A 22,093-nucleotide genomic window follows, 5' to 3' on the forward strand; every position below is an offset into this window, starting at 1 on the left:
CAAAGGAAGAGAACCTCTAAAAGGAATAAGTCCTAAAAGGACACTTCCAAATAGACCATGAAAGGCAAAACCGTATGAATGGTGGTATAAAGGACCTAAATCCTCCAAGCCTCCAACCCAAAATGGGAAGGAACAATCTAGTTCCCGAAAAATTCGGAAACCAGTGATCCTGTCGCTGCAGATCTCAATGGAGTCCCGGCCCACTAGATTGAAAGGCGAATGAGGACTGAAGCAATCCCCCATGCCCCTAAGCAACCACGGACCCTCAAGTCATCTTAGGATGCTAGTTGAAGCTTGTAAAACAAGACAATCACACAATCATATTGTGATCACTGGGCGCCCTCACCGGACCAACCGGACCTAAAAAGGTGCCACGTGTCTGAACTAGGCCTCAAAGACAGAAGGATTTGCACCCAGTCAGGACCAGCCTGAAACCAAAGGCCCCAGCACTGTCAAGGCCACATAGAGTCTACCCCGATGATGGAGGGATAACTAACAGTCAGACAGACTTTTGTAAACAGATCAAACAAAATCACGAGTATCAATTCCAGAGAGGAAAGTTCCAGAAGGAAACATCACACCACAACATGAGCTTTAAACCAAATAAAAATCATCCTCACCGGATGAAAATAAAAGATAAGGCAACCCGTAGGTTATCGCCCAGGAAGAACGGACAGACCCGCAGGACCAGCCATACAGGGGTCCGAGACTTCCAAGCTCAGAACTGGAAAAGGATACACAAGTAACAAAGACTATAAGAAGATTATTCATCCCTTTATGTCTATGTATGCAAGCCAGTCGAAGAGCAAGACTGAGAAGCCCCAGACCCATTAAGAGTGGGATCCTCCAACAACGCCAAAAATGTGCCTTAGTAGGACACAAAGGTGTACCAGTCTATAACGAAAGGCGCAACATACCTCCGCCGGCACAAAAGGAAACACTGGCTCTGAAGGTTGACCTCCTGAGGCCTTAGGGGCAGTCGCTCCCCCGGAAGCCTGAACTGGACCAGGCGATCCAGCGCCTGACGAGCCCTGGTTAACAAAACACGGACAATATCAGAAGCACAACGGGAGGTGCAGATGCGCCAGCGCCAAAGATATGGCCATACGGAACCGTGTCGTAACCTCCAGTGGGAACAGGCCACACTCCCTAGAAAGGATGAGTAGCATTTGGGTTACCTGCATGCATAGTAAGAGTTGATGGTAGGGAACTCTTCTCGTGAGAAATAGAATCCCCAGAGATGGATGGCTCAGTGGGCACCCGATTCCCCGAACCCGAGGAACAGAGCACTCTAAAACGGCATTCGGAACATAACTAATGGGCATGTATCACCCGGGCCAATTCATATTCTTTGCAAGAAGTAGAGTCTGAATCAGAGACATCCGTCTCCAAGAACCCTCCATAACTGGGACACTGCCGCCTCCAGAGAACCAGACACCAGCGGACCAGGATTTCTCCGTCGCCATGCGATCAGGAAAACGGAAATGGGGTCACAAGGTAAACCGTGCAGTCCATGCAAAAGCGTGCCCAACCAAAAAGGCAGCGGCACTAGACATAGGCCGTTATGTTCCAAAATAGCCATGAGCTGAAGCAACACCACACAGTAGCAGACAGAATCACATAAACATGATTATAAACCCCCCTGTTCAATAATCCGCCTCAGGAGATATTAGCTCTTGATTCCTAGATACAAAAAGGAGCCTCATTGAGACCCTATGTTAAAGTTATCCCCCAAAGGTTGTAGTCCCTCTCGGATAAACAGTTGAAATTACAATACATCCATGATGAAAGTAAAATTAAACGATCTTACCGGAATCTACGCCGTGGAACAGTAACACGGCCCTTCAAGAGTGACAGATAGTAGCGTCGCCTCTGCCATGGACTTGAGCTAAAAAAGCAGGCAGCGAAACTCGTTAACGCTGATCGCTTGTGGAGCTGTTAATATGAGTCAGGATGGTTTCGCAGAAAGACTCTCCCTGTATCTCCGGACCCTAACTTTCACCCATGCTCTCACTTAGAGGCTGACAGGACTACTTAAAACTCCAGTCCCATGCTGAAGAGTACTACTCTCCATAAGAGACTATCGAAAACTTCTGACACTTCTATGCCAACCTCCTGGGACTAAAAGCAAAGAATGACTGGGGGATGAGGGAAGTGGGAGGAGTACTTAAGCCTTTGGCTGGGGTGTCTTTGCCTCCTCCTGGTGGCCAGGTTCTAATTTCCCAAAAGTAATGAATGCAGCTGTGGACTCTGTCCATTTATGAAGAAAATGAAGTATGTAAGACACAATGGCATTTATCTGGAATATTACCAATAGCGCCGGGATGGTACAACTTCATGAAGGTTCGTTGTACAAATACAGAGAGAGAGCATCAAGCTCTTGCTGAATGCAAAACCACAGGACCAAAGGAATTTGGCAAGAAGAGCGCACAAAGGGGATGGGTCAACAATATTGTTGTTCCAAACTAGAAAATACTACAGAAAACACAGCAAAAATGTTGCTACTTTCTATGGAGCATTTTGTATTATTATTCAACTTAAAATAGGAAAAAACTGCATTGTTTAGTGACAGATAATATATTAAATAAATAAGTTTCATAGGATGTCAATGTGATGAACAGTTTAGTCACCAGAGATGCCGGACATGTTGTACAGAGCAGTTAATATTAATTAGGTACTTTGACTGTAGCGTGTGTACAGCTGTCAGACCTCACCCACTGACACGGCACAAGTCTGGTGACTCACCGCGTGTTAGCTAAGAATGTGCTAAGAATGTGACTTAAGAGATGCACTTTCATGGCTGTTCATTGCTACCTATTCATATTTGAGACTGGCTTATCTTTTTTTGATCATTAAAATCAAATTCTCAGTATTGATAAACACTCCTATAGAATAGGTATAACTTATTATTCAGGAGTTGTCACAATAAGGCAATACACTTACATACATCTAACTTGTTCTACTGATAGGCACTGAATAACAAAGCAGGGCTACACTGTGAATAGAAAGCCACCCTGAAAATAAAACTATTCCAGACCCAACAATAGCAGCGCCCCCACAATGAGGGCACACGTAGCTGCTTAAGTACCAGATCAATCAGGAAATACTCATTCAGGACCCCTATTGGGCTTAATAGCAGATTGCACAAGTAGTATACACCCAACGGCTGTCTATATTTTATATATATATATATATATATATATATATATATATATATATATATATATATACACATATATACACACACACACACACACACATACATACACGTACAAACAAAAGCTCTAACTGCAAACCTAAGGGGAAATAAACGATAGCTCCATAGTAGATTACTGCAGAATCACCACCCGCTGTAATAATTACTATTCGTTACTCAGGCACAGTCTAATTCTATGACTATAAGTAAATTTGCTTTACTCTTTAGATATTTACTATGTGCCTTAGAGCTTTGCTAGAGTGAGACTCCGTACTTGTTCAGACTGAGAAGACTCCGATATCCAACCTCACAAAGCAGGAGGGTGTCAAGTAAGAAAAGTCACATTGGTTACTCACAATTAGGGCTGAGTAAAGGGACAGGGAAATAAGGGCACTACAGACAAGACACCCTCTGCCTGGGTAGTTCCTATGTTTACAAATCTGTTCCCCACTTCCAGATTTGTTACTGTAATCTGGACGAATCACAACACTGTATCAGACTCAGCATCTTTTTGTCACAAAGGCCATCTTCAAAGCTCTCAGTTGCCTTCATTCATGTGAATACCTGACCCATTCTCAAACCAAGGTCTCCCTGCATACTGGTGCACTCCTTAGCAGCTAACACATGGTAATGTCCTCCTTTCAGCCATAATATATTGTGCCCCCACCTTGGCACCTCTTGATAACCTCACAGGTAGCTGCAGACCTAACTGCTGGCTGCAAACAATTTGAGTAAAATATTGCTGCACAGAGAAAACAAACAGATAAAGGCTATGACACACTGCAAGCGGAGCAGGGCGCAGCGTTTAGATGCAGCTGTGCGCGCTCAGTGTGTCATGCCTTTTCATCTCTGAGCACTTTGCTGCGTCAGGTCGCGTAGCTGAGCACTCAGAGATGAAATATTTGAACTTCAGAAGCGATGCGACGCGGTGCAAAGCAGCTGCTTTGCCTCGCGCCGCATTGCTTGCAGTGTGTCACAGCCTTAAGGTGAATGGGCTGAGGATGGTGTAGAAAGTCAGCACAGGGGGCAACTGGAAACTTTCCCAGAATACTGTTAGGCCAGCCTGACCCTGATACCAGATAATCTTCAGCACAAGTAAATGCTAGTGGTATCATAGGATTATCGTTTCATGGTTATTGCCAGGAGTAATGCTACTCAGTGTTCTTTCCAGGAACTATATAATGGGCACACCAGCCAGCTGATTTTACTGACCACCTGGCTAAAAACTAAGCCAATATTAGGGGAAATTAGTCAATATTTTTTTCAATGTTTGCTGCACAAATTATTATGACATTGGTTTATGTTAAATTTTGCAATCAATTTGTGCTTTGGATAGCTTAAATGGACAGTCTACTCCAGAATATTTTTATTGTTTAAAAGATAGATAATTCCTTTATTACTCATTCCCCAGTTTTGCACAACCAACACGGTTATATTAATAGACTTTTTACCTCTGTGATTACCTTGTATCTAAGCCTCTGCAGATTGCCCCTTATTTCAGTTATTTTGACAGACTTGCATTTTAGCCAATCAGTGCCCTCTCATAAGTAACTCCACAGACTTGAGCACAACGTTATCTATATGACACACATGAACTAACATCTGCTAGCTGTGAAAAACTGTCAAATGCAAATTGGAAAGTTGTTTAAAAAGACATGCTCTATCTGAATCATGAAAGTTTAAATGGATAGGAAATTCAAAATTAAAGTTGCATGATTCAGATAGAGCCGGTCATTTTAAGACACTTTTAAATTCACTTCTATTTTCAAATGTGCTTAGTTCTCTTAGTATCACTTGTTAAAAAATGAATACGCACATATCATATACTAGTGGGAGCTGCTGCTATTTGGTGCCTGCACACATTTGTCTCTTGTGATTGGCTAAATAGATTTTTTCAGCTTCCTGTCAGTAGTGCAATGCTGCCCCTTCAGCAATGGATAACAAGAGCATGAAGTAAATTTGATAATAGAATTAAATTGGAAAGTTGTTTAAAATTGTATGTTTTATCTGAATCATAAAAGAAAATTTTGGAGTTTACTATCCCTTTAATTTTGACTTGACTGTCCTTTTAAGTAACTTGGCTACTTGAGAATGCCACCAAACTAGCAAACATTTCTGTGGAGAACACTGGATTTCAGGTGTTGCTTGTGCATGAATCTCACAGAAGTTTCAGTTTGCTACATGACGCTCAGTGACAGCAGTGTCTAGCTCAAGTGGCGTTAGCCCCTGAATTGCACCACATTGCAAATGAAGTCCTTACACAAATATACAACTGCTGCCATGGAGACAACACGCTAATGTACAACTGCTGCCATGGAGACAACACGCTAATGTACAACTGCTGCCATGGAGACAACACGCTAATGTACAACTGCTGCCATGGAGACAACACGCTAATGTACAACTGCTGCCATGGAGACAACACGCTAATGTACAACTGCTGCCATGGAGACAACACACTAATGTACAACTGCTGCCATGGAGACAACACGCTAATGTATAACTGCTGCCATGGAGACAAAACGCTAATGTACAAATGCTCTGAATAAATACAGAGCTAATTGTGTACTGATTCTCTAAACGCTTGAGTTGTTACTATTGGTTTGAAAACTTCATAACTAACAAAATGTTTACAAATTAATTTATATATCACGTATCAAGCAAGCAAGTAGAAAAGATTCCGCCCATGCATGCTTTCCAGTTCCCCAAGCCTCTTAAAGGGGTATCCTAATGCAAATCTTAAATTCTCTAATTTAATGGAGCATGTGACTTTTGCATAACCGACCCTTAATTACGTTGTTTGACCCCTACTTAGAGAACATCTGCCAGAAACAGTAATCGCACATAGTTTAAAGGATAGGCAAGTCAAAATTAAACTTGCATGATTCAGATAGAGCAGGTCATTGTAAGACATGTTTAAATTCAATTCTATTTTTAAATGTGATTTGTTCTGTTGTCATCCCTTGTTGAATAAGAATATGCACATATCCTACATGAGTGGGAGCTAGCTGCTGATTGGCGCTTGCACACATTTGTCTCTTGTGAATGGCTAATTAGATGTGTTCAGCTAGCTGCCAGTAGTGCAATGCTGTTCCTTCAGCAATAGATAACAAGAGAGTGAAGTACATTGGAAACTTGTTTGACATTTCAGATACAGCATACAATTGTAAACAACTTTCCAATTTATTTGAATCATCACATGTTCTTTGTTCTCTTGGTATTCTTTGTTGAAAAGGATACCTAGGTAGGCTCAAGAGCTGAGAGCTAGCTGCACATATATGTGTCTTGTTGTTAGTTCACCAATGTATTCTGCTATCTCCCAGTAACGCATTGCTGTGCCTTCAGTAAAGGAGAATGAAGCAAAATTGACAATAGATGTAAATTGGAAAGTTGTTTGAAACCGTGGGATCTATCTGAATCATGAAAGAAAACTTTTGTGTGTTATGTCCCTTTAAGCAGCCCTGTCCATCCAGGACTCTGCTGCACACCATTTTGTTAAGTTTGAGTATTTGTGTATGCTCAGCTCACAGTAATAACAAACACTAAGTCTTTGAAACTATAGCACAAATCACACATATAAACTATGAAGCTTCTACACAACCTAAACCTGATCATCAGAATGTTTATTCATAAAGTCGCTCACCATAATATAGAGAGCTTTTAAGGGGTATTACAATGTTACGCTGTAATTCATAAGAGCATGTAAGTTTAGAACTACTGACCCTGCAAAACTGTGTTTAACACCTAAAAATGAGTTAACACATAGTTAAACTACTAGTTGGGAGCCGCAGAGAATTGCTGGTTCTGAGCATACGCCACCGGTGATTGGTGGGGCTGCGTGACTGCAGACGACGATTGTCTCACTGGTGGTGTCTGCTAGGGAACCAGCAGTTCTCTGTAGCTCCCAAGCAGTAGATTAACTATGAGCGGGGTTAAACACAAACTTTCAGGGTGGGTGGTGATAAAATGATGTAGCATTTACATTGTGCACTAGTGTCCCTTTAAGTTCACCTGTTGGCTGGTGAGAAATGTTATAATAATGTGGAAACTGCAGTGTTATCTATACCTGTGGTCCTTGAGGACAAGTTTCGGAACAGACAGTAGTAGCGCAGCGTTAACATTAACTCTACAATGCCCACCATTAGGCTTCCATAGGATACACAGGCAGGAGACTTACCGCAGCGACATGATCCCAGTTCTTGCTGTACTAGCTCCAGTTTTATTTGGCAGCGGAAGCAGCGGCGACGGCTCTTCTGTTTGGATCGGCTGCTACTGTCCCCGCTGTCTAGTAGCCGAGGTCGTTTCATGGGTGAGACATCGTCCTCTGACTGAGAATCTGTAGCAAAAAACATAACTTATTAAACAAAAAAAAGTGAACTGATTAAAAAAAAAAAAATGGATAATGGATTTATAAGGAAACAGAAGCTAAGAGACATAGCGATTAGAGCCCGAACCCAACGCTGTAGGACAGCTTGCTTAATATTTATTTTCCTCATTACTGTGAGTCAGAAACCTTGTACAATGATGTTTATTCAAGTGAAAGTGAGTGATTTAAATAGACAAACTCAAAATGTTTTAAAAATGAAAAATATATATATATTGTTTTTTTTTTTTTTAAATCAAACAAGGAAATGGGACAATTACAAGTAGCATTTAGTATTTGTAGCATTTAGTATTTGTAGCATTAAGCCGATACGGCAATTTATTCTAAAGAAAGGAGTGAGTGCATGTTGAACATGGACGGTATATATATATATATATATACACACAGGTCAAACTCGAAAAATTTAGAATATCGTGCAAAAGTTAATTTATTTCACTAATGCAACATAAAAGGTGAAACTAATATATGAGATAGACTCATTACATGCAAAGCAAGATAGTTCAAGTCGTGATTTGTCATAATTGTGATGATTATGGATTATAGCTCATGAAAACCCCAAATTCACAATCTCAGAAAATTAGAATATTACATAAATCAATAATTGTACATAGAACAATATCGGACCTCTGAAAAGTATAAGCATGCATACTGTATGTACTCAGTACTTGATTTGGGCCCCTTTTGCAGTAATTACTGCCTCAATGCGGCGTGACATGGAAGCTATCAGCCTGTGGCACTGCTGAGGTGTTATGGAAGACAAGGATGCTTCAATAGCGGCCTTCAGCTCTTCTGCATTGTTTGGTCTCATGTCTCTCATCTTTCTCTTGGCAATGTTCAGGTCAGGTGAGTTTGCTGGCCAATCAAGCACAGTAATCCCACGGTCATTGAACCAGGTTTTGGCGCTTTTGGCAGTGTGGGCAGGTGCCAAGTCCTGCTGGAAAATGAAGTCATCATCCCCATAGAGCTTGTCTGCAGGAGGAAACATGAAGTGCTCCAAAATCTCCTGGTAGACGGTTGCGTTGACCCTGGACTTAATGAAGCACAGTGGACCAACACCAGCAGATGACATGTCTCCCCAAATCAACACAGACTGTGCAAACTTCACACTCTACTTCAAGCATCTTGCAGTGTGTGCCTCACCATTCTTCCTCCATACTCTGGGTCCTTGGTGTCCAAATGAGATGCAAAATTTGCTCTCATCAGAAAAGAGGACTTTGGACCACTGAGCAACAGAACAGGTCTGTTTTTCTTTAGCCCAGGTAAGACGCTTCTGACGTTTTTTGTTGTTCAGCAGTGGCTTGACAAGAGGTATACGACATTTGAAGCCCATGTCCAGGATCTGTCTGTGTGTGGTGGCTCTTGATGCACTGACTCCAGCCTCAGTCCACTCCTTGTGAAAGTCCCCAACACTTTTGAATGGCCTTTTCCTGACAATCCTCTCCAGGCTGCGGTCATCCCTGCTGATTGTGCACCTTTTTCTTTCACACTTTTCCCTTCCACATAACTTTCTATTAATTGTGCTTTGATACAGTACTTTGGGAACATCCAACTTCTTTTGCAATTACCTTTTGAGGCTTTCCCTCCTTATGGAGGGTGTCAAAGACGGTTTTCTGCACAACTGTCAGGTCAGCAGTCTTTCCCATGATTGTGATTCCTACTGAACCAGACTGAGAGACCATTTAAAGGCTCAGGAACCCTTTGCAGGTGTTATGGCTTAATTAGCTGATTAGAGTGGGACACTGAGCCTAGAATATTGCACCTTTTCACAATATTCTAATTTTCTGAGATTGTGGATTTGGGGTTTTCATGAGCTGTAAGCCATAATCATCACAATTATGACAAATCACGGCTTGAACTATATTGCTTTGCATGTAATGAGTCTATCTCATATATTAGTTTCACCTTTTAAGTTGCATTAGTGAAATAAATGAACTTTTGCACAATATTCAAATTTTTCGAGTTTCACCTGTATATACATACATATACACACACACACACACACACATTTATATACGCTACAGAATTTGGCGGCGCTATACAAATAAATGATAATAATAATATATATATACCACATACATATATATATATATATATATATATATATATATATATATATAAAGCAATAGTTGTGGGATAAGCACTCTCACCTCCTCATTGACTGGCCAGGGTGTCAGGAACAATGGTTTTCAATACTGCAAAATAGATCCGCACTCACTGGACTTTAAATAACAAAAACAGAATTTATGCTTACCTGATAAATTACTTTCTCCAACGGTGTGTCCGGTCCACAGCGTCATCCTTACTTGTGGGATATTCTCTTCCCCAACAGGAAATGGCAAAGAGTCCCAGCAAAGCTGGTCACATGATCCCTCCTAGGCTCCGCCCACCCCAGTCATTCGACCGTCGGACAGGAGGAAATATATATAGGAGAAACCATATGATACCGTGGTGACTGTAGTTAGAGAAAATAATTCATCAGACCTGATTAAAAAACCAGGGCGGGCCGTGGACCGGACACACCGTTGGAGAAAGTAATTTATCAGGTAAGCATAAATTCTGTTTTCTCCAACATTGGTGTGTCCGGTCCACGGCGTCATCCTTACTTGTGGGAACCAATACCAAAAGCTTTAGGACACGGATGAAGGGAGGGAGCAAATCAGGTCACCTAAATGGAAGGCACCACGGCTTGCAAAACCTTTCTCCCAAAAATAGCCTCCGAAGAAGCAAAAGTATCAAATTTGTAAAATTTGGCAAAAGTGTGCAGTGAAGACCAAGTCGCTGCCTTACATATCTGGTCAACAGAAGCCTCGTTCTTGAAGGCCCATGTGGAAGCCACAGCCCTAGTGGAGTGAGCTGTGATTCTTTCAGGAGGCTGCCGTCCGGCAGACTCATAAGCCAATCGGATAATGCTTTTAAGCCAAAAGGAAAGAGAGGTAGAAGTCGCTTTTTGACCTCTCCTTTTACCAGAATAAACAACAAACAAGGAAGATGTTTGTCTGAAATCTTTAGTAGCCTCTAAATAGAATTTTAGAGCACGGACTACGTCCAAATTGTGTAACAAACGTTCCTTCTTTGAAACTGGATTCGGACACAAAGAAGGTACAACTATCTCCTGGTTAATATTTTTGTTGGAAACAACTTTCGGAAGAAAACCAGGCTTAGTACGCAAAACCACCTTATCTGCATGGAACACCAGATAGGGCGGAGAACACTGCAGAGCAGATAACTCTGAAACTCTTCTAGCAGAAGAAATTGCAACCAAAAACAAAACTTTCCAAGATAATAACTTAATATCTACGGAATGTAAGGGTTCAAACGGAACCCCTTGAAGAACTGAAAGAACTAGATTTAGACTCCAGGGAGGAGTCAAAGGTCTGTAAACAGGCTTGATCCTAACCAGAGCCTGAACAAATGCTTGAACATCTGGCACAGCTGCCAGTCTTTTGTGAAGTAAAACAGATAAAGCAGAGATCTGTCCCTTCAGAGAACTTGCAGATAATCCTTTCTCCAAACCTTCTTGTAGAAAGGATAGAATCTTAGGAATTTTTATCTTGTTCCATGGGAATCCTTTAGATTCACACCAACAGATATATTTTTTCCATATTTTATGGTAAATTTTTCTAGTTGCAGGCTTTCTAGCCTGAATCAGAGTATCTATTACAGAATCTGAAAACCCACGCTTTGATAAAATCAAGCGTTCAATCTCCAAGCCGTCAGTTGGAGGGAAACCAGATTCGGATGTTCGAATGGACCCTGAACAAGAAGGTCCTGTCTCAAAGGTAGCTTCCATGGTGGAGCCGATGACATATTCACCAGGTCTGCATACCAAGTCCTGCGTGGCCACGCAGGAGCTATCAAGATCACCGAGGCCCTCTCCTGATTGATCCTGGCTACCAGCCTGGGGATGAGAGGAAACGGTGGGAATACATAAGCTAGGTTGAAGGTCCAAGGTGCTACTAGTGCATCTACTAGGGTCGCCTTGGGATCCCTGGATCTGGACCCGTAGCAAGGAACCTTGAAGTTCTGACGAGACGCCATCAGATCCATGTCTGGAATGCCCCATAATTGAGTTATTTGGGCAAAGATTTCCGGATGGAGTTCCCACTCCCCCGGATGGAATGTCTGACGACTCAGAAAATCCGCTTCCCAATTTTCCACTCCTGGGATGTGGATCACAGACAAGTGGCAGGAGTGATCCTCCGCCCATTGAATTATCTTGGTCACTTCTTTCATTGCCAGGGAACTCCTTGTTCCCCCCTGATGATTGATATATGCAACGGTCGTCATGTTGTCTGACTGAAACCTTATGAATTTGGCCTTTGCTAGTTGAGGCCAAGCTCTGAGAGCATTGAATATCGCTCTCAGTTCCAGAATGTTTATCGGGAGAAGAGACTCTTCCCGAGACCATAGACCCTGAGCTTCAGGGATTCCCAGACCGCGCCCCAGCCCACTAGGCTGGCGTCGGTCGTGACAATGACCCACTCTGGTCTGCGGAAGCTCATTCCCTGTGACAGATTGTCCAGGGTCAGCCACCAACGGAGTGAATCTCTGGTCTTTTGATCTACTTGAATCGTCGGAGACAAGTCTGTATAATCCCCATTCCACTGTCTGAGCATGCACAGTTGTAATGGTCTTAGATGAATTCGTGCAAAAGGAACTATGTCCATTGTTGCAACCATCAATCCTATTACTTCCATGCACTGCTCTATGGAAGGACGAGGAACAGAATGAAGTACTTGACAAGAGCTTAGAAGTTTTGATTTTCTGACCTCTGTCAGAAAAATCCTCATTTCTAAGGAATCTATTATTGTTCCCAAGAAGGGAACTCTTGTTGACGGGGACAGAGAACTTTTTTCTTTGTTCACCTTCCATCCGTGAGATCTGAGAAAGGCTAGGACGATGTCCGTATGAGCCTTTGCTTTTGACAGGGACGACGCTTGAATCAGGATGTCGTCCAAGTAAGGTACTACTGCAATGCCCCTTTGGTCTTAGAACCGCTAGAAGGGACCCTAGTACCTTTGTGAAAATCCTTGGGGCAGTGGCTAATCCGAATGGAAGTGCCACAAACTGATAATGCTTGTCCAGAAAAGCGAACCTTAGGAACTGATGATGTTCCTTGTGGATAGGAATATGTAGGTACGCATCCTTTAAATCCACGGTAGTCATAAATTGATTTTCCTGGATAGTAGGTAGGATCGTTCGAATAGTTTCCATTTTGAACGATGGTACCCTGAGAAATTTGTTTAGGATCTTTAGATCCAAAATTGGTCTGAATGTTCCCTCTTTTTTGGGAACTATGAACAGATTGGAATAAAATCCCATTCCTTGTTCTCTTATTGGAACTGGATGTATCACTCCCATCTTTAACAGGTCTTCTACACAATGTAAGAATGCCTGTCTCTTTATTGGGTTTGAAGATAATTGAGACCTGTGGAACCTTCCCCTTGGGGGTAGTTCCTTGAATTCCAGGAGATAACCTTGAGAAACTATTTCTAGCGCCCAAGGATCCTGAACATCTCTTGCCCAAGCCTGAGCAAAGAGAGAAAGTCTGCCCCCCACTAGATCCGGTCCCGGATCGGGGGCTATCCCTTCATGCTGTTTTGGTAGCAGTGGTAGGCTTCTTGGCCTGCTTACCCTTGTTCCAGCCTTGCATTGGTTTCCAGGCTGGTTTGGGTTGTGAAGTATTACCCTCTTGCTTAGAGGATACAGAATTAGAGACTGGTCCGTTTCTGCGAAAGGGACGAAAATTAGGCTTATTTTTAGCCTTAAAAGACCTATCCTGTGGGAGGGCGTGGCCCTTTCCCCCAGTGATGTCTGAAATAATCTCTTTCAAATCAGGTCCAAATAATGTTTTACCTTTGAAAGGAATGTTAAGCAATTTTGTCTTGGAAGACACATCCGCTGACCAAGACTTTAGCCAAAGCGCTCTGCGCGCCACGACAGCAAACCCTGAATTTTTCGCCGCTAATCTAGCTAATTGCAAAGCGGCATCTAAAACAAAAGAGTTAGCCAATTTAAGTGCTTGAACTCTGTCCATAACCTCCTCATACGAAGATTCTTTACTGAGCGATTTTTCTAGTTCCTCGAACCAGAAACACGCTGCTGTAGTGACAGGAACAATGCATGAAATTGGTTGTAGAAGGTAACCTTGCTGTACAAAAATCTTTTTAAGCAAACCCTCTAATTTCTTATCCATAGGATCTTTGAAAGCACAACTATCTTCGATAGGAATAGTAGTGCGTTTGTTTAGAGTAGAAACCGCCCCCTCGACCTTGGGGACTGTCTGCCATAAGTCCTTTCTGGGGTCGACTATAGGAAATAATTTCTTAAATATAGGGGGGGGAACAAAAGGTATGCCGGGCCTTTCCCACTCTTTATTTACTATGTCCGCCACCCGCTTGGGTATAGGAAAAGCGTCGGGGGGCACCGGAACCTCTAGGAACTTGTCCATCTTACATAATTTCTCTGGAATGACCAAATTGTCACAATCATCCAGAGTAGATAACACCTCCTTAAGCAGTGCGCGGAGATGTTCTAATTTAAATTTAAATGTCACAACATCAGGTTCAGCTTGATGAGAAATTTTTCCTGAATCTGAAATTTCTCCATCAGACAAAACCTCCCTCATGGCCCCTTGAGATTGGTGTGAGGGTATGTCAGAACAGTTATCATCAGCGTCCTCTTGCTCTTCAGTGTTTAAAACAGAGCAATCGCGCTTTCTCTGATAAGTAGGCATTTTGGATAAAAGATTTGCTATGGAGTTATCCATTACAGCCGTTAATTGTTGCATGGTAATAAGTATAGGCGCACTAGATGTACTAGGGGCCTCCTGTGTGGGCATAACTGGTGTAGACACAGTAGGAGATGATGTAGTATCATGTTTACTCCCCTCATTTGAGGAATCATCTTGGGCAATATCATTATCTGTGGCATTACTGTCCTTACTTTGTTTGGACACTATGGCACAATTATCACATAAATTTAAATGGGGAGACACATTGGCTTTCATACATATAGAACATAGCTTATCTGATGGTACAGACATGTTAAACAGGCTTAAACTTGTCAACAAAGCACAAAAAACGTTTTAAAATAAAACCGTTACTGTCACTTTAAATTTCAAACTGAAAACACTTTATTACTGAATATGTGAAAAAGTATGAAGGAATTGTTCAAAATTCACCAAAATTTCACCACAGTGTCTTAAAGCATTAAAAGTATTGCACACCAAATTTCAGAGCTTTAACCCTTAAATTAACGGAACCGGAGCCGTTTTTACATTTAACCCCTATACAGTCCCAGAATGAGGCTCTGTCTATAACTAGAAAGGCCCCCATCTGAAAAAGGTGTCCAACACAGTGCCTGCCGTTTTTCTAAACGTTCCCCAAGATTATAATACCAATAATTAGTTAGAATCTGCATAATATGCCTAGTAAAGCAATCGTTTTAGCCCAGAAAAATGTCTACCAGTTTTTAAGCCCTTTTTGAAGCCCTTTATTCTTTTATGTTTAACTAAGAAAATGGCTTACCGGTCCCCATGAGGGGAAATGACAGCCTTCCAGCATTACATGGTCTTGTTAGAAATATGGCTAGTCATACCTTAAGCAGAAAAGTCTGCTAACTGTTTCCCCCAACTGAAGTTACTTCATCTCAACAGTCCTGTGTGGAAACAGCAATCGATTTTAGTTACTGTCTGCTAAAATTATCTTCCTCTTACAAACAGAAATCTTCATCCTTTTCTGTTTCAGAGTAAATAGTACATACCAGCACTATTTTAAAATAACAAACACTTGATAGAAGAATAAAAACTACATTAAAAACACCAAAAAACTCTTAACCATCTCTGTGGAGATGTTGCCTGTGCAACGGCAAAGAGAATGACTGGGGTGGGCGGAGCCTAGGAGGGATCATGTGACCAGCTTTGCTGGGACTCTTTGCCATTTCCTGTTGGGGAAGAGAATATCCCACAAGTAAGGATGACGCCGTGGACCGGACACACCAATGTTGGAGAAACATGGTTTATTGTTGTGACGTTTTGGGGATCAAACCGTCCCCTTCATAAGACCAAACAAGAGTGAAAAAATAATGTGTGCCTATATAGGCCCATGACCCCACCCCCTAGAAGTGACATTATAAACAGCACATGTGGTAATCACCATAGTAACATAAGTGAAAAACAACATACATAGTATCTCAAAATGCAATCAAATAAAGTGAATCATCAAATACAATAAGAGTTGTATTTTACTAATGTACTGTATATAGCCAAACGTTATTGTTTAGAGTGAGCACTGACTTTTACTATTTGATGCTGAATGTTTATTCGCACATTGTATAAACTATAATATACTACGAAATTATTTTGCTAGTCAGTATCTAGATTAGGTATCAAGCATAATATGTGTTGATTCCTCATAATTATCACTACTACACACCATATTATTGTATTTGATGATTCACTTTATTTGATTGCATATTGAGATACTATGTATGTTGTTTTTCACTTATGTTACTATGGCGATTACCACATGTGCTGTTTATGATGTCACTTCCGGGGGGAGGGGTCATGGGCCTATATAGGCACACATTTTTTCACTCTTGTTTGGTCTGATGAAGGGGACGGTTTGATCCCCGAAACGTCACAACAATAAACCGTTTTGTTATTTAAAGTTCAGTGAGTGCGGATCTATTTTGCAGTATATATATATATATATATATATACACACACATAAAAAGTACAAATACAAACAGTTTGTAAGATGTTATAACAAAAAGGCTGCAAATTATGGTTAGAAAAAATACTTCCCCTCAAAGTAGAACCGCTGCCTTCCCTCAGTCTCTCCCAAAAGGACTGTAGATAGAATATGGTTTCAGTTGTAGGGGGCGCAGGTTCGGGGGTATCTCTTTTCAGGTAAAGTGACTACTGACAACCATAAATCTATTATGACTTCACGGTTGCACTAGGAATAGATTGATGGTTGTGGAGTCACTTTACCTGAAAAGAGATACCCCCGAACCTGCGCCCCCTACAACTGAAACTATATATATATATATATATATATATATATATATATACACATATATATACACACACATACACAGTACATATATACACACACACACACACATATATATATCACATAAATATCGGCTAACTCAATTTCCCACAACTAACTCCTTACTTGATCCACTACAATCTGGTTTCCGCCCTAAACACTCAACAGAAACTGCTCTTGCTAAAGTAACAAATGACCTGCTATCAGCTAAAGCAAAATGCGACTACTCCTTACTAATTCTTCTTGACCTATCTGCTGCTTTTGACACAGTCGACCATCCTCTCCTCGTAAAAATACTACATTCATTTGGCATCCAAGACACAGCCCTCTCCTGGTTTGCCTCATATCTCGCAAACCGCTCGTTTTCAGTTTCCTTTAACAACATATCTTGCAATCCTATGCCTCTCTCAGTTGGAGTACCGCAAGGCTCTGTCTTGGGCCCTTTGCTTTTCTCTCTCTATACATCCTTTCTTGGAAAACTTATAGCCTCCTTTGGATTCCAGTACCCCTTATATGCTGATGATACCCAAAGCTATCTTTCCTCTCCTGATATCTCTCCCTCTTTACTCAACCAGATTTCCAACTGCCTCTCTGCAATGTCCTCTTGGATGTCTTCACACTACCTCCAACTCAATCTGTCCAAAACTGAGCTGCTTCTTATTCCCCCCTCTTCGAGATATCCAACACCTGACATTTCTCAGATGGTTGGAGACTCTATTGTCAACACTCACCCCAGGTCCGCTGTCTTGGGGTCACACTAGACTCAGAGCTCACATACAACCGACATATACAAGCACTTACCAAATCCTGCCGTTCACACCTACGCAACATTTCCAGAAGTCGTCCCTTCCTTACTCTAAAAACTAACATTTTTACTTATTCATCCCCTCATTTTGTCCCGCATTAATTATTGCAATCTACTCCTAAATGGCCTTCCAAAACACTGCCTCTCCTCCCTCCAATCAATTATGAATGCTTCTGCTAGACTCATCCACCTAAGTCGCCGATCTAAATCAGCTGCTCCACTCTGCCAGTCTCTACACTGGCTCCCCATACACTCCAGAATACAATTTAAAGTATTTACCCTAACTTACAAAGCACTCAACAGTCTAACTTCCAACTAACTTCCCGTCCTCTTCGATCAACCTCTGACCTACATCTCTCCACTCCTGTTATCTCTACGTCCCACTTCCGCCTCCAAGACTACGCACGTCCTCTGGAAGTCTCTACCCCGCTCCATAAGACTGTATCCAACCTTGTATAGCTTCAGACACTCCTTGAAAATCCACCTATTCAGAGAGGCTTACTATCTCTCCTCCATCCCTCATCCGAACCAAATTAATACATGAACTGCCTGACTCACTGCTGCAACTACAACCGATGTGACAAGCTACCCCAACCTTATGTCTCTGCACCCTAAGCCTGTAGATTGTGAGTTCTCCGGAGCAGGGCCCTCTTCCTCCTGTACTAGATGTTTAGTTTTGTTATGTTTTGTATTTTATCACAAATCCTTGTCACTGTATACCCCTATAAATGTACCCAGCGCTACGGAATTTGGCGGCGCTATACAAATAAATGATAATAATAATAATTATATATATATATACATATATATATATATATGTTGAGGGTAAAGTCAGATATCAGGTAATCCTATGATTACCTGGATAAAACTGACATTACCCAGGGGTTGTGGGTAAAGCCCAATGTAAGATCATACATCGGGGTTTACCCGGGTAATCCAAGGATTACCCAAACGCTTCTGGACAAACTTAATCACAGCACTATTTTTGCCCTTTGAAGACAGTTGTTCTTTCAAATCACCACATCAAACATATATACAATGCGCTGTAATTCCCCATCTTCACTATCTATTTTTCCTCCAATTGGGGGATTCAAGGTGAAGCCCCCCATGTAAACCTCACACCCCAGGCAAAATAAATAGTGTACATGTGATTACCCAGGTAAAGCCCGATGTATGATCTTACATTGGGCTTTACCCACAGCCACTGGGGTAATGTCAGTTTTACCCGGATATCTGACTTTAACCGTAACACACACACACACACACACATATATATACATACATACAAATATATGGATAAGCACTAAGGTGCAAGATAAAGCAAATAATAATGTTATTATGATAATAATGCTCAGGACAAAGGTGTATTCCAGTTATTAGACACCTTAGAAGAATAATAAAAAAAAAATATATAGGAGTCCCCGCACTAAATAAAAAAAAGATCACAACCTAGTCATATATATGCTGAAGTTAAATAATAATGAATATTTAATGTGCAAAAACTATAATAAACAATATATCTATAGTGCACAATTTCCAAACGGATAAAAAATACAAAGTAAAAAAAACACCCAGTCCTCAGGGAAAAATGTGTAAACGATCCTTCTCACCGATCTAATATGCCATCCAGACAACGTAAGGTACCCTTTAGATAATATAAGGCATCGCTTCATATGCAAGAAAAATCCAGGAGTAGACCAGCGATTTCAAAGAACCCGCTTGCATCGGCTCAGTCTGGCGCCAGAGCTGCTCTGTCCGAAACAGGCTAAGTTGAGGTGTGGAGCCCGAAACGCGCGTTGCCTGTGGTTGTGACGTCAGACACCAGACTGAGCCGATGCAAGCGGGTTCTTTGAAATCGATGGTCTACTCCTGGATTTTTCTTGCATATGAAGCAATGCGTTATATAAGCTAAAGGGTACCTTACGTTGTCTGAATGGCATAATAGATCGGTGAGAAGGATCGTTTACACATTTTTCCCTGAGGACTGGGTGTTTTTTTTACTTTGTATTTTTCATCCGTTTGGAAATTGTGCACTCTAGATATATTGTTTATTATAGTTTTTGCACATTAAATATTCATTATTATTTAACTTCAGCATATATATGACTAGGTTGTGATCTTTTTTTATTTAGTGCGGGGACTCCTATATATCATAGAACGTAGTTCGTTCCTTCTTTTGCTGTTGAATATTTACTGGCGGACTTTGGTCCTTAAGTGTCGGTAGCTTGCTTTACATCTTGTATATCATGATTATGCTGTGGACAATGGTACCCGTACTAACACTATGCTTCTAATAAGTCAAATCCCTTGTGCATTAACTGCTTTACTTACTTACAAGTCTTGCATCTGCTTGCATCACCTGCATATAACCCTGCAATCCTTGCATTTAAGCCTACATTCTACTATACACCTTAAAGGCACATGTTGCCCAAAACTGGACATTGTGATTAAAGGGCCTGGCTCATTTTACAGTCATGTACGGACGTCTTCTTACATTCTTAGACTGGGGACACCCAGTAGTGTTTGTTTTTACTCTGTATTTTGCATCAGTTTATTATAGTTTTTGCACATTAAATATTCAATATTATTTAACTTCAGCATATATATGACTAGGTTGTGATCTTTTTTATTTAGGGCGGGGACTTATATATATATATATATATATATATATAGTGTGCGTGTGTCTGTGGTGGAGGTCCCAGCACCACTTGACTAGTGGGGAGAGGTTTATCGCCACTAGAGGGGGCTAGTAATGACAGGTTTATAATATTTGCGATATTTGCTGTTGTGCACTACCATACTACAATGGCATGTGCGATTGTTGAATTGGATTGTCACGACAATGTACGGACAATATGGTAGCAGTCACTATTATCGCGTTCATGATTTCACAGGTTTTGTTTTGGACAGATTTTGGGACACTATTTGGGGGGTGTATTTGTAAGTACACACACACATATATATATATATATATATATATTTATATAATATCTTTATATAAATCACTTAATAATTATAGAAATATTCTGGTTGGTTCTAAATAATATTTTTCTACTCCTGGCATATGATATTGTTTGGCATTTACCAGATGTACAGAACAAAGAAATAACAGAGCAATGTGCTTAGTGCAGCTAGGATGAAAGAGTAAGGAGAAATCCCATACTGAGCACTCCCGTGCGAGAATCACAATCTAAATGTAAATGCATACATGGCAGCCGAGAAACAAAGAGAAGCGCACATGCCTGGCACCTCCAAGGCAAACCTGGTGCCCTATAAAGCCACTGCATTACCAACATAAAAGGGATTTCTCATCAATATATAAATAACTGGAGGATGGAATGTAAATGTCTCGCTGAAATCACTCACATGTTACAGCTTATTTCATTGCTGGGTTTTGTTCAAGCCCTCCTGAGCCAGAAGCAATGAAATGTTCGAGTGTGGAAGAAGGGGGGGACTTTCTATATTCAAAGCTCAGTGACTGTGTATTAGAAAAGTGCACTGTCTTTGTAGCTCTGAATATATGAGCGGGAGGCACACAACACACACAAAATAATATATACAATAGCCAATAAAAATACACATCCTGTGCCAAAGAGCTTACAATTTAAAGTTTAAACGGTTCATGAGACAGATGGTGTGGAAATCAAATAGGCAGCTGAAATGTCCTTTTGGGGGACATATAGGAAGACAATTTATTAAAGGGGCATTCTAACATTCTATCTAACACTGCAAAGGGTTTATTAAACACATTATTTTCATTCTTTATAAAGCACCAACATATCATGCAGCGCTGTAACATTAAGTATACAGTAGCGGAGCACTAGTTGCAATGTTTGTAGTTTTTGATAGTGAATTTACCTACATGTGAAGATCTAGATCTAGAGACAGTAGTCTTCATAGGATAGTAAAACAGATTTTAGTACATCAAAAAGCTAAGAGGCTAAAATATATTATAATAAATTAAAAATAAACCAAATAAAACAAACTTTTAGTGTGGGTGTTTCTGTGCACCAAAATAGCTATGGGATATGACCGTATTGTGAGGGTGTTTCTGTGCACCAGCAGAGCTATGGGACTTGACCTCATCATTGTGTGGGTGTTTCTGTGCACCAGCAGAGCTATGGGATTTGACTTATCATTGTGTGGTTGTTTCTGTGCACCAGCAGAGTAATGGGACTTGACCTTATTGTGTGGGTGTCTCTGTGCACCAGCAGAGCTATGGGATTTGACTTATCATTGTGTGGTTGTTTCTGTGCACCAGCAGAGCTATGGGACTTGACCTCATCATTGTGTGGGTGTTTCTGTGTACCAGCAGAGTAATGGGACTTGACCTTATTGTGTGGGTGTTTCTGTGCACCAGCAGAGCTATGGGATTTGACCTTATCAGTAAACAAGTAGTTGAAATGGCCTAGTAAGAATTGTAGTGGACAAATAAACTAGGCATTTTCCTTTACTGAACCCTAAATGGACCAGTAACTTGTTTCATTTTCCCCTGACTGGTAAACAGCAGTGATATTTTCCACCCAACCCAGGCTTGACAAATCCAGGCTGCCATTGCTCCAAGAACTTTCCTTTAGGCTACAATTTTTTTGGATTATTCAACATAAAGCTATAGTTTGAGTGGCTCCTAAAGAATGTCTCAATGGTTACTC

General features: G+C 41.1%; 1 protein-coding gene across 2 annotated transcripts in view; it reads right to left on the minus strand.

Annotated features, from left to right (window-relative positions):
* ZFAND3 (zinc finger AN1-type containing 3) overlaps nucleotides 1-22,093 on the minus strand; it is a 698,731-nt gene that overhangs the window by 107,434 nt on the left and 569,204 nt on the right. For both annotated transcript variants that reach the window (XM_053712688.1, XM_053712687.1), the window contains one exon: nucleotides 7,374-7,532. In XM_053712688.1, the coding sequence (XP_053568663.1) occupies nucleotides 7,374-7,532 (159 nt within the window). The remainder of the gene's footprint in view (nucleotides 1-7,373; nucleotides 7,533-22,093) is intronic.

This window comes from Bombina bombina, chromosome 4 (genome assembly GCF_027579735.1).
Source record: "Bombina bombina isolate aBomBom1 chromosome 4, aBomBom1.pri, whole genome shotgun sequence".
Lineage (NCBI taxonomy): Eukaryota > Metazoa > Chordata > Amphibia > Anura > Bombinatoridae > Bombina > Bombina bombina.